Source organism: Eleutherodactylus coqui, chromosome 4 (genome assembly GCF_035609145.1).
Source record: "Eleutherodactylus coqui strain aEleCoq1 chromosome 4, aEleCoq1.hap1, whole genome shotgun sequence".
Lineage (NCBI taxonomy): Eukaryota > Metazoa > Chordata > Amphibia > Anura > Eleutherodactylidae > Eleutherodactylus > Eleutherodactylus coqui.
In genome coordinates this window covers 262,508,070-262,531,262 of record NC_089840.1, presented here as the reverse complement: position 1 = coordinate 262,531,262, position 23,193 = coordinate 262,508,070, and the positions used below count along the sequence as shown (strand labels likewise).

The window sequence follows — 23,193 nt, the reverse complement described above, 5'->3', positions numbered from 1 at the left end:
CGAGCATCTAAAACATAGTTGCTTCATGTGAAAGTAGTTTGAATGGGAAGATGGAACAATACCTCCACAGTGCCAACTATTGGAAGGCAGCATTCCTGCAAGCCAATGTCAAACTTTTTAACAAGCCTTGTAACAATGGGAATTGCGAACCATAGTCAGAATCTTCTAAGTCACAGATCAAAAATGAGACTAAAAAGGAGCATTTGTTCTGTTGACTTGTGCATTTCCTAAGGCTAACGATGTGCCGGTCTTAGAGGTTTCCCTAGCCCAACGGTGATCATGTTTACACTGTAGCAGGTAAATGGGAATTGACCTAACATTTTCTACATGGGCAAATTATTTTTTTCAGCAGAAAGATTCTTAAAGGTTTAAAAAGCTGTGACTTTAGCCAAAAAAATTAATTTGTTTACACATTGACCTCAAGTATTACAATATCTCATGCAAACAAATCTGACTTTTCCCCGGTAATGGGAAATGGAAACTTTGGGTCTAAGCCTAGCTCAAGGCAGCGACCTATAATCTTCTAACTTGCAGAGTTGCATAAATAAATGAATGCACTGCCAAGGAATGATTGACACTTGGCCCGAGAACCTCTCCTGTCATGGACGACTTGAGTGATGCTGGAAGAAGTGGATCCTAAGCTGTTGATGACTTGGTGTACACACACTTATATATGAATGACTGCGACTGGAAGCTGAATAGAAGCAGACTGGAAAGCCTTTCGAGGCTTTGGTAGAAATGACTTGATGTGGACTTCATCCCAAGGACAGTTCTAACATTGAAAGGGACAATCACTAAATCATGGAAATGTCATGTGACACTAAGCTGAGAAAAAAAAAAGGAACTGCTCGATTTTCCTGTTACACAAAGGAATTTCCTGGTGGATGGCTATTGTATTGTGTTCAAACAATTCTGTTTACATTTCGGACACATGATGTTCATTTACAACTTATTATGGTGCTAGTGAATCTACCAATCCCACCCCTGCAGGTACAGAACACCAAGTAATAAAACAGACTATCAGTTGCATTGACTTTACAGTGAGTGCCGAGTCTTTTGGCAACATGTAATACAATATCTGAAACAGATGCTAATGCGGTATTATATCAGAGCTAGACTACAGATCCTCACAATACAAAGAGCTGAGGCCAACTAGGATCAGAATAGTGGTAAGGCTTGTGAAATATGTGATTTATCATCAATTTAAATACAAACATTCCTCAAAGACTCAATGCAAGAAAATCTATTCTTCTTATAAGAAATACTAAGCAGACTTCATCTAGGAGATAAGATGGCAATAGCTTTTTAATGGCTTATGTTAAGATTACTTGTCACAAAACGTTATCATAGTCAGGTTAAAATTGGTTACATCGGTAGTTTATGGCATTGACTAGGTCAAGTCTGGTGTAACATAAGCAGAACCTATACATCAAATATCCTTGAGTTGCCTACACACCTCATGAAAGAGCCTCATCCGTCCTAGTTTTCATGTATGACTCCATTCTTGAAATCATTTTACATAATGGACAAGACAAAATGTCAAACTTTTCGAAGGACGTCACCTAAGGACGAGAGTTTGATATGCATACTACTCTTCAACTCTCCAAACACTCAAACCTCCTGGCATCATGTGTAATAAATTAATCCAGATTATAAGCACTTGACCAGTCAGAGCAGTAATTGATGCATCTATAGTGATAAAAAAAAAGGGTTTGACCAATGCTAATCTGGTTATATTGGTTGGTGAACTTACTGAACCAGCTTAAACTGGTTCTTGGTTTGCAAGTAGATCATTATGATGAAGGCCAAAGTCGGCTTAGAAGAAACTTGGCCAAAATTGCCTACAGGACCTGCAGATCATCTAATGTGAATGGCAGAGGCGTAACTTGAAGCTCCTGGGCCCCAATGCAAAACCTGTAATGGGGCCCCCAACTATAATGCTTTATTCATAGTACTGGTCTCCCTATATGGAGAAGAGGTGCCTTATGGGCCCCCTAAGGCTCCTGGGCCCGGGTGCAACTGCATCCCCTGCACCCTCTCTAGTTACGCACCTGGTGAATGGGGTGTCTCAACTCTTTCTGACCAGAAAAATAAGAATCGGGACATGTGATTTCAACTTGCCTGATCCTATTATTCTTAAAGGAGATAAGCTGATGCCACAGGTCTCTAGTAGTGGATTATTCCCCTTTCCCCATTGAGAAAACATACACAATGAGCTAAGCATTTATGTATAAACAGCTGTAGGCTACATACAGCATTCAGCTTACAGCCATCTAAACTGTATGGCCAGCCTTCATTCCATCCATGGCCATCTTCTCACTTTTTCTACACCTCATCCGCTCGGATAAAAACTAAAAAAATTGACGCTCAGTATTGATGTCCCCAAAAAAACTGATGATCTTTAAAAAAAATTCTATTTTTTACTTCCGATTCCATAAAACTTTGCTAATGCAAAAAATACAAGATATAGATATTTGATCCCCCCAAAAAAATCTGAGCTTGTATTGATTGTTGCACGAATGACCTCTTTGTCCTTATTTTAAGACGAATGACTGTCTACAATATGTCACTTTTGGAGTAGCCGAGTCGATATCTTCACCTTGACTCCGAAAGTTGTCGATTTATCAGTGGTCCTCCGTTAACAAAACTTGCAAAGAAATAAAATACAGCATCCTATCATGAAATAGAAAGAGCCTCTTGGTCACAGCAGCCACACAGTCAGGGAAATAATAAAAAAAAAATAAAAGCCTGATAGACAAATGTGTCTTGTTAGCAACAGCCAAAAAGCGCTTGACTTGTACTAATAACAAAAAGGCTATGTTGGTCACTATGGGTTCAAAGACGAAGCACCCTGTCACCGACTAGCTTGGAAAATTAGCAAATAATGTTTCCTTTCCTTGATAAATGGCAGACAGTTCCCTCTCACCAATCATTTTTTAACATTTTGATGCATGTCTACGATCCCGCCGGAGGAACAGAAAAGTTTACTGGCCCTCAATTTTCAGATGATAAATGGGACACTGTAAATGTGCGATTTCTATATGAGGTATAGTTCATTTTAAGCAATTCTAGTAAATGCGTGTCACTGATTAGGACAAATAGTCTGCTTGTGCAATAGCACGAATGTTATGTCTTATTCCTCAGACCTCCTCTGAGGCATAGAACAGGGGAAAACAAGGACAAAAATATCAAGAAAATAAAAAAAGTCAATCTATCCGTTTGTAACCAGCCATATACTTCATTGCGGTGGCAAATCACTACGCAAATTGTTTTTTGCATATCGGTGGATACATAGTTATTGGTATTTTAAATTGTCCCCGGTGCCCTTTTTGGAAATGTTTGGTTAAAAGGCAACAAACAAAAGGGCACCGATTCATTTAATATTTCATGCAGACAAGTAATATACCATTGTCAGCTTGATCAATGTGTTGCCAATAGAGAAACAGCAAAGAACAGCTGCAGACTGGTCAGGTTCACAACAAAAGACATCGCAGGACACACATAATACCGGAGATCTAGAAAATAATGCCATGGAGCTATAATTACAAAACACAAATCTCAGCCAGGCAATGTGCTCAGGGCAGCAACTCTAGTGGAGCTTTGGTGATATTTAAAGCTGTGCCTTACATAGGGAGGATCGGAAAGGGTTAATTGGGACCATTTTGAATGCAAAAAACAGATACTTTTTATTTTCATGATATTCAGTATATTCGAAGCATTTAGTTAATTGCTTTGCTCATCAAGACTATTAGACCCACTGACCTCGCCAGCATTGTTTAGGCAGGAGGGTCATTAAAGAGCTTGCATTCTATCTAAAACAGTGCTTTCCTTTTGTCTGATTGGCTGAAATGGATGGCGCGAGCAGCGTCATGACGTTTGTACAAGCGAAGGGCAGTAATTAAGTGTGTGGCATAGCTTTACTATAGCTTGTATTCAATATTCTCACTTATGGCTCCCTCACCGGGAGCTTTTTTAATTTCATCTTGTTGGGGTGGGGGGGGGGGGGTGTCACTCAGTTGGTGCATTAACTCACTGGTTTACTCTGATTAGGGCCTCTAGTATATGTCCTAGATGTAAAGGGATTGTTCGAGAGTTGGAGAAATTGACTTCTTAAGAGTATGGTTAAGTTTGGCCCTTTTTTTTGTTTCTACATCGTCAAATTTCAAAAGCCATTATTTCTTTATTTTTCTTTTGAAATAGCCATATTAAAGGACTTGTTTTGGCAAAATGAGCTGAATTTTTTTAATGGCACCATTTTGGAGTACACATAGTGTGTTGTATAAGTTTTAGCAATATTTAGGCTGCACGGGGTGTAAAAATATAGTAGTTCCAATATGATTTTTTTTTTGGCGGGGGGGGGGGAGGGGTTACAGTGTTCATCATGTACTATAAATCACGCAATAACTTTAGCCTGCAGCTTGTTACAATTTTTTTTACGTTTTTCTACTTTTACCCAATAAAAACACTTTCTTTTTTAAACTAATGTATTTTCGTGATGTTGTATTTAAAGACCCATAACATTTTTACTTTTAGCTGTCGTTTGTGGCATTTTGGGGGAAAATAATGACTTTTTATTGCGTTTTTCAGGAGGCAGTATAACAAAAAACAGCATTTCGCCATTTGCTTTTTTTATACAATGGATAAAGGGCTTTGTAAGTGAGAAAAGGCAGTTTTTGTGTTTTTTGTAAACTTTTTTTTACTCTTCAAAAGGCTTTTTTGACGTTTAAGTCACAGAAGGAGGACTTGAACATACAATTCTCTGATCACTCATATAGTACACTTCAAAACTTTGGTATCACAGTGTATTATTGTCTGTCACTGTAAATCTGCCTCTGGCAGGGCCTAATAGGCATCCATATATGACGGGCCTAGAGGCTAACCATACATGGAAGGTCTAGAGGCTATTGTTAGGTCCTGGCTGCTATGGCAATCCATCAACACCCTGCAATCTCATTGCGGGGGGCTGACAGGTTGAGAGTGGGAGCCTCCTCTTCCTGTTGTACCACTTAAATGCTGCAATCAGCATTGAGTGCAACATCTGAGGGGTTAAACAATGTGATTGGAGTTACCACTGACCCTGGTCATTAGAGCGGTATGTCAGCAATATAATCTAGCTGGAACTCACAATGGATGGTTCGGACACATAACAGTATGGTGACTTCTACTATGTAGTGCCCCCAATGCGCTATTATGCTATTGGGCGGGAAATAGTTCAGCTACAGGAAATGTAATTAAATTTTAAAAAACTAATATTTTGTACCTGCTAAATCCCCTGCAGATCCAGTGCTCTTGAAGACCCCAGTGAGGGGTGAGCAATAAGGTGCTGGACATCCATCTGCAGTCAATCACTGACCTCAGCCATAGTCATAGCATGTATGGCGAGTGACCGCTAAGGCCAGTGACTGGCTACATTAGCCACATGGATGTACAAAGACCATCAAAGCTAGAAGGCAGCTGATTAAATAGGTAAGTAATGACTGATTATAACATTTCCTATAGATACTTTATGCTCTTAAACTCTTGGAGAACCCCGGCTTTGACTGCTGACCACTGACATTGAATTGCTCCCACTACAATTATGCATTCAACCCAACATGATCTTTAATCCCATGAGCCATCTATCAGCCATTGCCTGCTCAGTTTTCTGGATTATTAGTTCTGTGTCACAATTTAAGGAGTTTTAGAATATATCTGCTTTTCATATAATTTACAGATTCTATATGTTCTCTGTTCATTTGATATACCTAAATGTACCCCGAGAACCCGGCCGAGGGTCACAGCCATTGTGCTGGAGCTGCGGGAGGAAGAGCGAGCAGTAACTGCGCTCCGAACAAATGAAGTAGCTGTGAATTATGATAGAATAAAAATGGTATGATTTGTGGGAGGTAATTAGCAGTCATTTGCTTGGCGAATACAAGTTATTTGTTTAAAGTGCGCTGACCTATGAGACAGCTAGTTTGTCTTGCTTGTGATGGGAAGGACTATTGACTCCAAACTGTGTGGCGGTGTCAGTGATAGAATCACATTTGAATGCGCACAAAAGATCATTAAAGCAGCCACTTCTCATGTTTCTCAAGTGGAATAGGAGATAAACTGTGTCATGTGTTGGAGGCCAGAAATCAAATACATATGTTACCAGAGGAGCTGTTACTGAAAGTGAAATGTCAGCATTGTGCAGGCGGTGCAGGCCATACACCGCTGCAAAAGTGCTTACAGACAGAACGATTAGCATTCAAAAAATCATTCAAAAAAGTGAAAATGAGCGATATTCGTCCAGTGTAAAGGCGATCCGGCGAACAAACGATGAACGATTCTCGTTCGCTTTTCGCTCGTCGTTCGTTTTATGCAGGCATAAAAATTATCGTTGGCTCGTTGACTTATCGTTCGATTTTAACAGCAATCATTCAGTCATTCTCATTTACCTACACAGCCGATGTGAAAGTTGAACGAGCCAACAATGTATCTGTCTGCCTAAACAGGCTGCACGAGAGCGAATGAGCTAGCGATGGCGTCATTCGCTCATAGTCAGCATAACTATGAAGGAATATGGAAGCAGCGGATGAATCATTGCCTAACTACATAGGTTTGCCATTCAGGCATTTGGTAAAGTTGGCTGGCGACCATTATAAAGATTTAGTGGCTGCCATATTGGATGTCACCCAGTCTTTCCAAAAGCAGATATCAAAAAGAAATACCTGGAAAGAATTTTTAGAAATTGGATGGAAGGTGATGACTCAAAGGATTATTAAGTGTTGGACTGGGTTGCCCAGGGTCCACCAGTAAGAGTTGTTCTTGAGGACCACTATGCAGCTACATGCACTATTACCTGATCCCTGTTCACAGATTACTCACCCCCGCATTCTCCATATACTTTAATAGAAAGGTTATTGCGTTTCCTTCTGGCCCTCTCTCCTTTGAAGTATATAGAGAACACTGTGGGCAGATATTGGTAGACACACATTCACCTTAGATGTGCATATCCTGTGCACAGCTTGTAAGGGGCGTGGGGGCCCACCCTGGTTCAGGGCCCACCGGGGAATTCACCTGTTCCCCTGTGGAGCAGTCTGAACCTAACTAAGAGTAAGAAACTCTTAAGATACAATTTTCAGACAGTGTGGTCTTTTTTGAGGACTCGTTACCACAGAGGGGGTTCCACAAATAATTGGGTTAGCTTGGCTCGGCTGAGAGTTCATGTGTTCTGAGTAGAGAGAGACAAATAAGCCACAAGAAGACACATCAGGGAGCATCTTATCTACCTGAGAACAAAATAGTCGGGCTAGAAGTTGAAATCCAACTGCTTGATTCATATCTTCCCTGATAACTGTCGATAGGGGAGAGTTGGGTGGCCTCCATACACATTGGATGGTCAACCAATCCTACCAAAATCATCCATTGGGTTGATATACATGTAATAGGTATGGCCAGTTTAAGAATAAATTACCCATTCTATGCACATTAATTGTAAAGTGAGGTGCACAAAACCATATGCTACCTTCAGCACCCCAACTGTTCTTGGCCATTGTTAGGTTTTTATGTGATACTATGTAACCAGTACAGACAGTGTCTCTATTCACAACAAACTGAGCACCTACAGACTCACAGAGGGATTTACAGCTCGAGAAGAACAATATGTTCGGCCAAGCTCAGTCCTGGACGCTGCTTGCACTTTATAAATACTTTACATGATAGAGTGTAGTATTGTGTTTGGATTGGAGACATATCTACAAGTTTAGGAGTGACGTTGGTACAAGTTCATTTATCAGAGGAGATTCCATGATATTACTAATGTGCTGCTGCTCGGCTCCTCTTTCCTTGTTTAATCTATGAATCAGAGACGTTTCCGAGCAGTTTCTTAACCAATATAACCCTTCAATGGGCCCCATATGTCTTATACTTTCTTTACACATAATCTGCTAATGCAACAGCTTTTGCCCTCTTGTAATCTATCCAGTATTGATACATACCATACATTGTAGGGGCTATAATCAGAATTCCAGATTTATAAATGGATTTTCAAATGACCGTATAATAGTACCATACAACTACTGAGTTGTATAGAGCCATTATAGGGCATCCATAGAGCTACAGCACTTCCATCTGACTCTGATTTCATATGGAACCTAGCAGAGTTAGATTCCACATGGAAACAATGGCCAAGAAGTTCATACTCCACCAAATATAGTACTGCAGTAGTATTCATGTCTAGAAGCATTGCTTTAAAGGGGTTATCCAAAAATGAGAATTTTTTTTCAAATGTTGGAATATCAAAAAAAAATCATACTCCACTTCCTCTCTGTGCCCATTCTGCAGGTGCCCGGTCTTCTGCTGGTCCTAACTTCCAGCTGCAGAGCGATGATGTTCAAACAACAGGACATATGACTACTGCAGCTAGTCAATGAACAAAGTAAACCAGTAATTGGCTGCAGCAGTCACATGTCCCTGGTGTCGAGGACATCATGACTTGCTTCCCGAAGAAGGAAGTGAAAAACAGTGAGAGGACTGGGTACCAGAAGTTTGTGAGCAGCAGGGGATCAAGTGAAGTGAGTATGGCTTCTTTTATGTTCTTTCATCACATTGAGCCTGTTTGAAAAAAAATGCTCCCTGAGGGCGAGCACCCACTGGCGTTTTTTTACCTGCGTTTTGCGTTTTTCCTGCACAGGCATAGAGATAACATGTGTTCCTGTCCACTGGCGTTTTTTTTGCGTTGCGTTTGCGTTTTTAACATAGGAACTGTCAGTTGCATATGTGTCCCTATTTTTCTCCTAATGCACCCATGAATGTCAATGGAAATTAACGGAAAACGCCGCGAAAAACGCACGGAAAAAACGCGGGAAACGCGGCGAAAACGCTGCGTTTTTTCCCGCGGAGAACGCAAACGCCAGTGGGTGCTCGCCCTGAGAAAGGGAAAATATGGTGCTAAAATATGACACCTATAGTGTGTCTATGGCTTCATAATATAGAACCATAAGAATTCTTTGTCCCTTCACAAAGACCCCTGTTATGATTCACAGTCAAGGCCACCATCTTGCCTCACCATCTCCTATTGGTGGCCATGGCACACATTTTCTCCATGTCCACAGCAGGCATTCGGCTCTAGCCTCCTGCTTGCCTCTCACTGCTGCCCAAAGGCCATGTGCATAGGCTTGCCCGCTTGAACAGTTAGTGCACACCTTCCTATTTTGTCCCCTGCCAAACATTGAGCACCTCTGGTTATTTGGGCGCCTTACCCCTAAGGAAGGTGCCTAAGCTTTTAGTTTTTCTAGTCCAGTTGATGGTGCTAGTCATTTGTGCTGACTTTCCTGACCTGTTGTACTTTACTGAATGTGCTCTCTGTGTTCTGACCTCTGGCTTGTCTCTTGCATTGAAGGTTCACCACCTGCCTTCCACCCCGAACTCTCTTGACTATGCCTCTGTTCACACACCCTGGTCTATTGAAGCGTCAGTTGCTCCATAACTGGAACCCCTTCTAGTGTAATGAACTGAAGACCCCACAGCAAAGCCCACATCACGATTGGTGGGGTGAAGGGTTGGAGACCAGGATTCCTCAGATGTCACCTCTGGATTTTGCTCCAAGTCAAACCATTGTGTGCCGCAACGGGTCCACATTGCCTGATCCTTATAACTCCATGCTCGGCTCTGTGCACAACACCATGGATGAATAATTAACTATTGCAACCTAGGCGCTGGCAAATGGGTGGATTCTACACTTCTTCCAACTATATTCAATGCAACGCAAAACACCTCATTAATACTCCAGATACCTGGTTACACGATAGCATCAGGTTAGAGATTCATAGTGCATATGGATGAGTCAGTTTGGGAGAATCAACAAAGTTAATATTTACAGATTTTCTCTTTTCTAATGGCAATCATAACCTACCAAGCAACATCATTCCAGCCAGTTCACTTGCAAACAACCAAAATCAGGCCAGACTATAGAAGCACCGGCCAAATTCTACACTTTAAATAAAGTTTGCAATATCACTAACAAATCTATTCCAGCTTAAATAAAAAAAGATAAACCGTTAGCACCTCCCCCCCCCCTGAAAGCGTGATTAGTAAAAAAGCAGACTGATACAATGTTACTTAGTACCAGTATATCGCCACTTATTCGCTTCAATCTAGAAGGCAATATACTATTAACTGGCAATTACATACAGAATGATTGTTAATTCTTTTCTTAAGTGCAAGCTGCTTGGAAACTGTTATCTCTCTCTCTAATTTTTGACCTTCTTACAACAGGGTGAGGTGCATTGGGAATACAAAGGACCTGTAGAAAATAGCTGGACATGTCATTTGTGACTCACTCTTTTAATTCACCGTGCTAATCAACTGAACTGCCACATTCTCCCAAGGTAATTGTATCTTTATAATTGTTGAAAGGAGCAGGCAATACAGAACGGATAGTCTGGGGTTTGTCCTTTTTTAGCATAATGAGAAACTGTGCCGTCAGTATTTGTTACTGTAAGAACCTCGAAAAATAAAGAGGACCTTATTCTCCCTCTATTTACTGAGCACTTCAGATTTAAGTACTTTATAAAGCGCTTGGTTATCACACCGCTCTCCCCTTTCATTATCTGGAGGCCTTGTTGCCCTATGGTACATCTCATACTGAGAAGGTTAAATGTTACTGTGGCGGAGAACACAATATACTGTGATAGGAACCAGATGCTCACAATGCAACATCCCTCCCCTATTTTTAAAAAACAACATGTCATTTTCTTCAGAGTCGGAAATTCCGAGTTGCCAGGCCCATCGCGAAAAATATTATTAGCAGCAAACTGGGATTTCTTTGATTTGCAACATTTCATCTACAAAGCAATAGGCTTCAATACTGATTTATCGCATTAGCCGAAATATTACGGGAACTTACCGGTATAAACAAATCTTCCAGGGGCACCTTTACAGAATTGCTTGGATTTGTAGGAAAGTGTGACTTCGACAACGCCAGGAATGTGTCTGGGTGGGGTCTGGACTCTGATGGCATGAGGTGTAATCAGCTAATAGAGAAGAAGGGAAAAGAGAGAAAAGAGTCTTAAAGATCAACACAATTTACATTTATGTACAACTGTAGCATTTTTTATTTTCGGTGTGCCTGTATATAAGAATGCGATATGCATGCGACTAATTACCAATTCAGCTCTGCTACATTAACAAACTATAAAGTATAAAATAAACTCATGAGAAACTATAGACTAAACCTTGCTAGAGATTTGTTAGGAGGAAAAGAGAAAAATAGTCTGCAAGTTATCCCAGAATTGGGTTTGCAGGAAAGGCCACAGGGCATGATTCGTAGGAAAATTGCCTCCATATGGCAACACCAATGCCTGCTCCTAGTAATTTTTAACACTAATTGGTCAATTGTGCTCAAAGGCCTGTTATAGCGTTCCACTAGGGGGCCTAGATGTGCCTGAGTTTTGTGTCCGAGCTCTACCACCACTTCATGGATAAAAGGATAGTTTGAAAGAAAGCCTCTTGATACCACTTGTCAATTGACTATTGACATCTCGTTGGTGGAAACATGCTATAGATCAAAAGCCTGCTGATTCGTATGTCTTACCTCGCTCCACACCAGCATAGTTCCAAATACCACTTGTAAACCATCAAAGAAATTATCTCCAATAATGATGACCGTAGCTCCACCAGTGGTCCAGCCTTCACTCGGACTGATTGCTTTTATGCATGGCGTAGCTACTTGAACATAGGGAAAGGGTAAGAGAGGGGTTAAAGAGAAAGAGAGAGAGAGAGAAAAAGAGTAGAGAAAGAAACATTAGCTTTTTGTTTTCCACGTAGAACGTACCTCAATGCCAAATGACAAATCATGTTGCAAAGGAAAAGATATGTAAAAACCCAAAACAAAACAAAAAGAAATGCATGAAATTTTTTGTGCAAGGCATCCATAAAATAAATAAAAGAGCAGTCATACATCAGCATGGAAATGTATTTAAAGGAAACTGTTACATGTTTTATAAAGCAAAGGCCAAGTAGATTGCCAGTGAGTAAGAAAAATGGCTTAATACGGCAAATTACGTGTCAAAGCAAATATGGCTATTACAAATGATTAAGCGCCGCGTGCATGTGGCATGTCGATTTATCTGCTTTACTGTACAGATCTAAGCACAGTCAATCACAGGCTTGTTGAATGAAATGGAACAGCAAATGTTCAGAATTCTGATTCTTTATAAGCAGCTAATTGGGTTGGGTGTTTTTTTTTTTTTCCCATCAGCGATCTTTGCCTTTGGTTCAAAACTTAATTTTCCTCCGCCACTCTATAATTACTAGTTTTCAGTTTTCACGCACAAAAAAAAAAAAAAATCAAAAGCTCTATATTAATACTTCTGTCAAAGGTACACATTTTACATCTAATATTGTTTGTCGACATGAATCCCTGGGCCATTTACTTGACCTCTCTTTGTCTCTAGAGTCTTCACATTTGCATGAGTTATTACAATGCTCTGGTGGGGTAAGCAGCAAAAGCAGCACTAGTCACTCCAGGCTCACAGCAGCCAGTAAAACTGTGGCGAGGCTCGGGCTGAAGGCTGCTCAGCCTCTGTGAGAATGGCTTTGTTCTTCACTTTGATCAGCCTTTCTTTTACACGGTGTTGACAGACCTTTTTTACCAGCTTTGATGGTCTTTTGTATGCTGACTTTCATGCAAAGGAGCAGATCCTAAGATATACACTTTCCCTATTACAAGTAAATTCCGTTCCTCAATATCTCACCTGCAGGGGTTGGTTTGACAGTACGGTATTGTTGATTGTTCTCGAGACAATATAAATGCTCTTTTTGTGGTTGTTTCTATACTGTTGTCTCTTTGGAGAACACCAAGCTTGCTGACATCTACTTAGCATTCGGCTCTGTCTTGGTTATACGAATGTGATGACTTGGGGTATGGGTCTAGGCTCGAGGACATTGAGTTACCTAATCTACTTCTACAAGAATCAATCCCATCGTTATCTACTTTTATTCTACAGTCTTGGAGGCTTTTGACATTTTTACAAGGGTTACTCGATAGCTTTGTATAATAGGTCCTTCAAGCCAAGTAACAAGGCCCAGGTGTCTTGAAAGCAAACACGTGCGAGGAGCTTTGGTACAAGGAGGGTTGAACGTTGGTCCTCATCTCTAACTAACACTACGGCTAATCACCACTAGCTATTGTTGTTTAGAACGCTCTAGACATGCCACCTTCCTTTGTTTGCTTTGACGTTAGACCAATGGAGGTTATATTTGCTTATTCTATGTGCATATCCCTCTGCAACAGAGGAACAGAGCACACACTGAGAACCTGCCCTTAACTAGCGCTGTTGACTTCATGCTAATAAGTTCATACAAATTTTCATTTCTGAGGCTTCCGAATGACATTTGCTTTTCTTAATTGCATGGAGAGCATTTGAAAAGGATCAGATCTCTAAAGACTGACAAGTCTCCTCACAGGGAATGACCTTCATCAGCACAGCCAATTATGGCAAATAATTCTCCCCCCCAAAAAAGGGAGAAAAAAAATTACAGTAAACAAATTTACTTTGGAGGTAGAGAAGAAGAAAAAAAAAGAGGGGAAAACTCGAATCTATTGCAAGCACAAGAGGTTTCTATCTGGCAGCTGGGACTCACTGAAAACGCAGATTGTCTAGGAAGTTCTAGTGCCTGTGAGTGGGAAAAGAAACAGAAGCTGGCTCGGGATATTCCGATAGCCGTCCTCCTCCTGCTTGTATTTGCATACATTTCAATGCACATATAGAGGAGGAACATGTGTTCTATGGGAACCATAGCAAAATGAATTACACAGACAGTGTTAGAGATCTAATGATATACGTGCACAATACACTTCAACAGAGGATAGAAACCGAGCAGAAGAGGAAGGGGGGAAAAAAAATGTTCATATCCCAGGGCTCTGTGTTGGGGTGTTGAAAGCACAACCCACACACATGGAAATCTGCAGCACAGCCTGATCCCATCTTATCTCAACCTCTCGCACAGAATGCCACAACTATATCATTAAAATTCGAAAGCACCTAACCATTACCAGTGTGTTTTTGCTAATTAATAAGGGAGTATCTTTGATATCCAGTAGGTGTCGCCTCCTCATTTGATGTTCATTAATTACATACAAGAAGTAGATTTGTCATATTTTATTCATGCCCTCATCCGAAAAAAAAAATAATATCATCACGTTAATAATATTTGGCCATCGTTTTCCCCAAAAATTTGCAAAAAAAAATTTTTTATTTTTTTTTGTTAGATGTTTTTGTGAACCGGTACGCCGCCTTTCTATTTATGTTTTCTATATTTTTCGTCTTGTTGTTTTACAATCAGATCAAGTATTTTATTAGTAAACAGCTTCATTATAGCAGTTTTGATTAATCAGCCAAGTCTCTGGAGTAATATCACAGAATTTGTCACCTTTTTCTGAATTCACAATATTGAGACACTCAAACAGGCCTAATCTTGCCTCATGAAGACTCCTTTGTTCTGCCTGCTAAAATGTCTTGTAATTGTGCTTAGGATGTCCAGATGGCTGGCTGATACTCCAGCTGATAGGATTATACCTTTTACCTCTCTTAGGGCCATCTGTTCTCTTTAACTCACTAAAACCCTGCAGCCTGGATTCAGTTGTCATTATTGCATAAACCTAACTGCATTACAAGTACTTGGCATGCAAATCAGTTCTGTGCTGCAGGCCTGGTGGTACTGTGATAGAAGTTGCTTAAGGTTCATACTATTAGTACGTGATTTCTGTAAAAAGGGACAAGGAAGAAAAAAAAATAACGGAATATGAAAATTAAAAAAAAAATTTCTAATACTTTTCTTGTTTGCTTCATTTTTTTTTTCTTCTACCAATTGCGATAATTTGCCATGCTTTGCGAGGACAGAAGATATTCCATGGCAGGCGTCCATTGGAACAGCAGGGGGAATTAGTTTACTTGGAAATGGTCTTGGTTGAGTGTATATATGCTGCTGGTGAACATTAGATTATTGGATAATGAGGTGTTAGCAGGGGGACGATTCATGCAGGTACATATTATTATTATTAATATATTTAGCATGGTTTTATATGAGCACACATGGTGATTTCATAGTAGAACTTTTATTCTAACACTCTGGAGATGGTAGATTGCCTGAGTTTAACAAGGGCGGATAAAGTGGGGAAAGGGTTTGTTTCATTTGTAGTTTTAGTTTTTATTTATTTTTTGTTAATTTTTTTTATTGAATTTACATTTTTTTGTTACATTTTTTAATTTTTCACATTTTTTTGTTTTTGTTTTAACATTTGTATCCATTTCATGGTTTTTTTTGTTTGTTTTTTTGTTTGTTTTTTTAACCTATTCAGCCTATTGTTCTGTGCAAAGATCTTTACAACGGCGAAGAAGATAAAACAGCCTACATGTAGTCTCTGGGACGATACAATTTCTCGCTTGCCAAACAATAGACGTGAAAATAAATTCTCTTTATTTTACAAAACACAAATCAATTCCTGCTTACAGTCAGATAGTTTTTGTAGAGCTTACAAAAATAAATACTTGTGTTTTGCTAACATCATAATAGCTCATTAGAGAGGAGGACGAGCTTGGACCTCTACCAAAACCTAGCACCACAGGGCTGAGCTTGCTAACTTGAACCTATAATGTTGCCAGTTCTGTCTCCCTGGGGAAGAAGACGACTAGGAGAGAGGATCCAACCTTCTTAATTGTGAACCTCATTAGTGCTGGTTGCTAGGCAAAACATACACCTATCTTCAGTACATATGAAAGGGATAAACAATACGTCATACGCTATAATGACTCTAGGGCTCAGGGCAACCTCTAATTATTATATTTTGTTCTCTTTTACCTTAGTCATTATTGCAGAAAAACAAATTAGTTTATTTTTGAGCAGCGCAGCAGATTGTAAATTGCGCTCTTATTTTGATATCTAAATCATCATGTTACACTTAACAATTGAAGCTATTTTATCTGAGATGTCGTATGCAAATCTCCCCTTTGGATTGCTTTTCATCAATGTAATATGCCATGTAATATGCAGTTTAGCCATTATGTATATGTTATTCTCATGCATCCATTTACTTAAACATGCATAAGTTCACTTTGCATTGAATGTCTGCAGTTCCCATCTGCAGGACCCAGTGACAGGAAGTTGACCTCATAGTAAATTCCTTTGAGATTTGGTAATATGTTTCCAAAACCATTTACAAATGCTCACATGAACTAAGGAATGTACCTCATGTCCGTGACCAGCAACAAAAATAATATCAAATTAAATCAAAACTGCAAAAAAAGCTGAAGGCAAACCATGAAAAAAATGCTTAAAAAAATAAAAGATTGGAGGCAAATGGTAAAAACGAGTTCAAAATCATTTGAGCTGAAAGGAAAATGGATTAAAATGACGGTTAGAAAATTCTGATTCTTTTTCCAAGTTGGATCTTCATTGAGCTAAAAATGGTGATCTCTCGGTCAGTCTGTTGATCAATGAATTGAGGGTGGGAAAATAGATGCAACGTTGGGTAGTCAAAATAAAGTTTGATGTATAAAAAAAAAACATTGCAAAGGAAAAAAAGGACATGTAAATGTGTGCCTACCATTTTCCAGATAAGAAGGAGCCGTACCTTCTGAGGGGTCAAGGCGGCGAGCCCGCCTTCCATGTTTGGAATTGTTGTGAACAAACATGTTGTCTGAGACAGCCAAGACATGGCCATCCACATTGACTGTTGTTGATACAACGACCTGAAAAATAAGAAAAAAAGACAGCATTCTGTTAAGGAAACCATTTGCTAAACAAACAATAGCCAACGTTTTATGACGAATCTACTACATTCAAATAGGACTTGGCAAAAATTTATAGTTGAGACTATGCCGACCCCAATAAGAAAGTATCATTTCATGATGTTACATACTGTAGCTGTGATTTGCTGAAATGTTTTTGACTGGCTTTACTTTATGGTTTGGTAGTAGGTTGCACATTCCACAAAGTCAACCACCATAGCTGGTATGGGACATGGTTTGATCCCATCAGCCTAGTATCTGAGATTTCCCCTAAACAGAATAATAAGACTGCAAGGGAGGAAAAAAAGAAAAGGGCTTTGATAAGAGGAAACCAGTCCTTGTTATTCTCATCCTCTCTGTGATTAGGTGGCAAAACATTGGCAGGACCCCAGTCTCAAGAGGATCTGCAGTGTTGGCAATCAAAAGGATGGGATATTGACCCAATGATCATAGAAAGGGTATGGCACGTGAAACAATCTCTTGGTGGTAAAAAGGGTTCAGTACAATCTTTGATTGGGCATGCTAAAGGGGAAATGTCTTCTCTCAGAATCGTGGAAAAAAACACCACCGGAATATGGACCGCATTTTGAGTTTTCAATAGTATTCCCCACCAAGATTCCACATGAAAGGAGTCACATACAGCTCGTAGACTGACTACATGTGACTTCCAAAAACTGCTACAAGTTCACCTGCTAATTAAAGCATCCCTACCTTTCCAAGACAAAATTCTGTCCCAGAACCAGAGGGTGGAGGAATATTTTACCTGAACTTTATCTTCTCTTCCTAGCTCTTCATTCCACTGATTCAGGTTTTTAGCTAGCCAAGAAATCCACAGCCATCTTTAGACTATCAGAGCAACCATAGTGCATTGGCAGTGTTAGGACTCAGCACTGGCCAATCACATAGCAGTTTATAGTGTCTATTAGATCATTGCAAAATGGCAGCGGCCATCAGGGCCACCTGAAAACGAAGCACCGAAGAGTTGATCAGAGGGGTCAGGAAGAGAAAATAAAGTATTGGAAAGATACCTCTCTACCCTCCGGGCCCGAGACAGAATTTTTTCCCAAAACTGGAGGGTCACTTTAACATTGATAAAGTATTATATTTACCATATGTTAAAGCCAGAACACATTAGATCTTCTTAAAGCGCACAGTACTGCTTTATATTTGGATATTTTATAATAAGACTAATGTTAAGCATGTGTTATCGTCAGCCGCTTAAAATGTTCAAAAAAAATCCTTCTTCTGCATGTGTAAAAAAAATACACTGTTACAAATCAAAACATTTTACCCATCAAAAATTAATCTGAAGCCTTTCTTTTAGACTGACGACATCTGTCAATTCTATGATTACATTTGCCAGGCAATAATGATGTTTTTGCATATGAAAAGCTTGAACGGTAAAATGAATAGCGAAAGTGTTTTCATCCCATGAAAAGTATCCATTCTCAAGTTCATTTGGATGGTGATTGACCCTGGTATGTCAACGGAATTTCCTTCTTTATATTAGACTGAAAGAGTCCTATTCTTGCCGCTCAGGTTCAGAGTGCGGCCATAGAAGAAATGATGGATAGGTCCCTCTTATACTCCAGCTGCTTCACAGCAGAACAACTTAAGGCAGGAGCGTACTTACACATCACAACCTTGTTAACCAATAACACCTAGACCGGATTCATGTAACAATATATCCTGGAAATGGCTGGGATCAGACTAGGCAGGGAATTACATATCTTTAAGGTCTGCAGATGGCTCCACATGTTGACATAATTCCCGAACGGTCTTTGGGGTCTCAGATAACAACAAGTGCAGGTTAATATGAGAACTCTGGAATGATTACAATAGTTCAGGTTTCAGATTGACTAAATTAAACCTTCACAGCCAAGTCAAAATATAATAATAACAGTGCATGTGTAAAATTAGATGGCAACGTGGATCTTACTGTGATATATACATCTGTGAGTAGGTTTCTGCCCAGTAAATGTTGCTCTTGGCATGCAAAATATAATGCAATTAGTTATTATTTGAGAGAACTTGGCTAAAAAGGCTTTCATGTGTAGAAATACAACTTCCTGAATGTCTTTCAACACCCACTAGTGCTGAGGGTACTGAGAAAAGAAATCTTTGATTGGCAGATTACATTGGGAAGTTAATGTTATATTAGTTTCCTAATTGTTATCAAGTACCTTTCTATAATTATAGAATGTCAGCTACTGATCGCATATGAAACAGATCATGCAGCCTCAATCCTTGCTGAAAAAAAATGTAGCAAACATTAACTTGACATTTAACGTGTTATGATAACTACGATGTACTAAAATGCTGTAAATCGAGTATCACAATATCAAGTCATGTTAACGATTGCTTCATTTTTACTATATAGTCCTATAATATTGCAATATTACATCTGCAAAAGACCAAATGCATTTCCCTCAACAAACACATTAACCAATCAAAAATGTGCTTTCATCTGAAGTGCTAGTTGAAAATTGAAGCATATGCGTGATTAGACGCTATTGCCCGAAGGTTCATTTTTTCACCTTTGGGCAATTTTGGTAAAAGACTATGTGGGAAGTAAATATAGTTCAATTTGGTGTGAAGAACCTTTCATTAATAGCTTTAATGTATTTAATGTTTTTATTGACACTGTAGAAAAGCTGTCATTTTACAAAGATTACCCCATCAGGGGAAAGATAAGCTGAAAAGAGCCATATGGATTAGTGAGAGTGCCATATGTGGTGCAGTCTCATGAACTGTTAGGCAAGTGTACTATGGGAACAAAGAAAGTGCACTGATTTATAGTGTGTGCTGTCATATACTTCATACCATGAGCTAATAGTTGTACAGTAGAACATATATGTAATGTACAATACACAAATGCTAATGTCATTAATAAGGCTGGGGTTCCATACATCAGTTGCACAGCTCTGGCATCCACAGCTGGACATGAAAATGCTGCATGCGTTATTTTTTTTCTGTCTTGTGTCATGGAGGCATCCAGCATCAAAATTGATGCACCTGATGCCATCAACTGTCCAATAGAATACTATGTGATCATTTCTAGCCTCAGTTTTCCTTCGGGATTTCACTCTAACGCTGGATGGAATATCAAGCCGCCCAGCTAGGCTGGAAACGCAGCCTAAAACCACCACTTTTAAATATATTGAGTGATTTAATATTGAGGTAAAATTTAATTACAGTCAATATTAAAGGAGTTGTTCAGTTGTAAACTATTGATGGCCTACCCTCAGGATTGCTCATTAATAGTAGATTGGTGAGGTTCTGTCACCAGGGACCCCCACGATCAACTGTTCTTACAGCCTATGTGCTTGTGTACTGAGCTGATTCCTGCAGGAAGCAGAAAACTTAGTTCTCACTGCAGTGGCCAGGCTTGGTATTGCAAGCAAAGGTCACATTAAAATGAATGCGACTTTTGCGTGAAATACCAGGCCTGGCCACTGCAGTGAGAATGGAGCTGTCTGCATCCTGCAGAGATCAGCTCAGTACATAAACGCATCGCCTCCGAGAACAGCTGTTCAGTGGGGGTTTCCAGTAATCTACTGTTGATAACTTATCCTGTTGATAAGTCATCAATACTTTACAACTGGACAAAGCCTTTAAGTCTTAAGACAAATATGCTCAGACTGGCCCTCAGGGTAACAGGTGAATCCCGGACGGGCCCCCAGTTCACCAGCCACCACATGAGCTGTGCCACAGGATTTGTGAATATTGGATAAATAGGAGTCAATTCCTGCCCGCTGCATTCTCCATATACTTTAGTGGAGACAGGGGAGCACACAAATCCAGCCACCTTTCTATTGAAGTATATAGAGATTGTAGCGTTGAGGAGTTTGTGAATGGGGATCAGGTAGCATTTGCATGCAGCAGTGCAGGGGGCCCTCAGAATGAATTTTACTGGTGATCCTTAGGCACCCCAGTCCGACACTAGAGACAAATCCCTAGCACCAGATGCAGGAGACTTATTATGAGTAGAATTAGCCAACTACAAAATTCCTTTAACTAAAAGCTAATATGACTGCTGCATATTTCTATTGATATTCTAACTCATGCTTCCTTAATAGAGTTGAGCGAACATACTCTGGCAAGCTTGATGCTCGTTCGAGTATTAGCGTACTCGATGGTGCTCGTTACTCGAACGAGCATCAAATCGCGTTCGACCCCGCCCCAGCTTTTGGCTCCTCCCCGCTGTGACGTGCCTGTTTTGGCCCCTCCCTGCCACGACGCAGCGCGCGTAATTTGAAAATTTTTAGTCTGGCAGGAAGGGGAAGGGGAACCCTGCGTATCGGGACCCTGCGTTCCACATACAAAAATGCTCGAGTCTCCCATTGTAGTCAATGGGGTTCATTACTCGAGTAGAGCTCTCGAATTTTACGAAAAGCTCGACTCGAATAATGCGGCACCCGAGCATTTGGGTGCTCGCTCATCTCTATTCCTTAAGGTTCTTGACTCCTGCAGACCAATTTTCTAGTCTTTTCTCAGATAATCCAGAAAGTTTCATAATCCTGCACTAATGTTGCTCCATTTGTGCTGAATTAAAGGAACTGCACTGCGCCTAGAACTGAATAACATGAAGACACGGACTTTAAAAAGCTTACAAAATGTGTTGCCTTATCAAGACTGCGCAGTGGATTGGATTTTGACAAGAGCAAATTAGAGAGAATAACATGTAAATTATTTATTCCTTTCTATTTTTGTGAGTGAGGAATTTATCTGGAACAGGCACCTAATTAAAAGTCAAAAAGGAAATAAATAAAAAAAAAAAACATAAAAAAAACAAGCATTGTAAGTCAAGCTGGAGATTTGAGAGAGGTCAGGAGACTCTATGCTGCGTTGCTATAGTGAATTACATGCTGTACAAAATACAGGATGCCTGCTTTCCATACTAAAGTGCACAGAGCTTTTCAGTCCTACACTCCACACTGTATGAAACACACGGGCAAGAAAAAAAAAATTGCAGGGAGAAAACATGACTGTCTTTGCTGTGTCAATTTATATATAGGTCAGTCACCAAGGGAAAATAACAGTTCAGTGGAAAAAAAAAAAAGACGTTTGTTCTATATCAACTCTTTGGGGTCGGTACCTTGGTAATACAGATTCGCAGATGCTAAATATAGGTGTCTGACGCATAATGCTATGCTGGGTTCTCTCATGCAATTGGAAATTAAGGCAAGGAAAATGAGCTGGAAGGATCCAGCGTTGTCATCTGGTAACCAGTACTCCCAGCGTTGACCACAGAATCATTTTTGAGTGATGCTTCTCGCAGTTATCAGGAAGACAAAGAGGAGACTTTTAGTCATTCCAGGCTTGACCTTCTGCTCGGCTCCCATGGATCAATATTACCAATGGCACTTGGAGCTGAGAACCATGAAAAATGGAGGCTCGGTGAAGTGTTGTGAAGAATTGTACTTTTTTTTATTTTTTTTAAGAAGCCCTAACCGTGAGATATATGAATACGGACAGGGAATAAAACCGAAAGCATAAAACAGACGTCTCCATACATGATGTGAACAATAAATGTGATTTATAATACTTACTGCTATGAGTAAACACTATTTTTCTGTATGCTGTCTGTTGATATTCGGCAGGGGTCACTTTTAATAGATGGTATTCAATGTCATAATAATGATAAACCTATGGCATACCTACCATGTCTTTTTCTACCTATAGGTACAAAACATATTAATATTTGCTGGCTGTATGCTAAGTTTCACATGGATATATGGAAGGGGATGTCATGGAAAATTCATATCAGAACCCATTTCTTGGTGCTCCATCTACTGAAGGATGGTTTAGTATCAGGTCTAAGCTCCATATCGAGAACATGCTTATATAGTAGAGTTACACCACAAATAAGATCGTAGAGGTATCAATAAGAGTGGTCTATAGCCAACGGTGGCTTACGTACATAATCATATTACCCATAAGGATTGAAGGCTGGATGTCTTGTAACACGAACAGTGGATGATGCAGAATATTGTGGTCCTACAATCGTGTATATGTTTTGTTCCCTTATAACAAGCAAAGGATTCTGAGTCCCCTTTACCGTTCTATAGCTGTTGGCCATTGTCTATTGTCAATGGTCCTTTAGGTTCGCCTTTCATGCTAAGCGGCTTCTAAGTGGTGCTAACTCAGAAGTGAAGAGGCTAATCTTCCTAAATGATCTTAATGATCTCTGAGAAGAATATTCAGGTGCATTACTTGACTAGACCATCTATTCTTGTGTGTGCTTAACCAGGGACAATTGAGGCAAACCTAACCATTGCCCATACGCACTCCATAATTCAACATGGCTTGTGGACTTACTAGAGACGGCTATAAGCCCAGGGGTAAGGCAAATTTGTATGAGTATTGTCTAACCCTAGATACAAAAAATGTACTGGATAGTTGAAAAATAAGGGAAGTAGTATAATGGACCATA

At 39.8% G+C, this 23,193-nt stretch overlaps 1 protein-coding gene across 20 annotated transcripts in view; it reads right to left on the bottom strand.

The window, feature by feature from the left end:
• EBF3 (EBF transcription factor 3) overlaps positions 1–23,193 on the bottom strand; it is a 158,294-nt gene that overhangs the window by 33,584 nt on the left and 101,517 nt on the right. For 9 of the 20 annotated variants that reach the window (XM_066601196.1, XM_066601201.1, XM_066601198.1 and 6 more), the window contains exons 8-10: positions 16,574–16,718; positions 11,561–11,694; positions 10,874–11,000 (exon numbers count right to left, since the gene is read on the bottom strand). In XM_066601196.1, coding sequence (XP_066457293.1) covers positions 10,874–11,000; positions 11,561–11,694; positions 16,574–16,718 — 406 coding nt within the window. The remainder of the gene's footprint in view (positions 1–10,873; positions 11,001–11,560; positions 11,695–16,573; positions 16,719–23,193) is intronic. The other 11 variants (XM_066601197.1, XM_066601203.1, XM_066601210.1 and 8 more) reach the window with 3 other exon arrangements.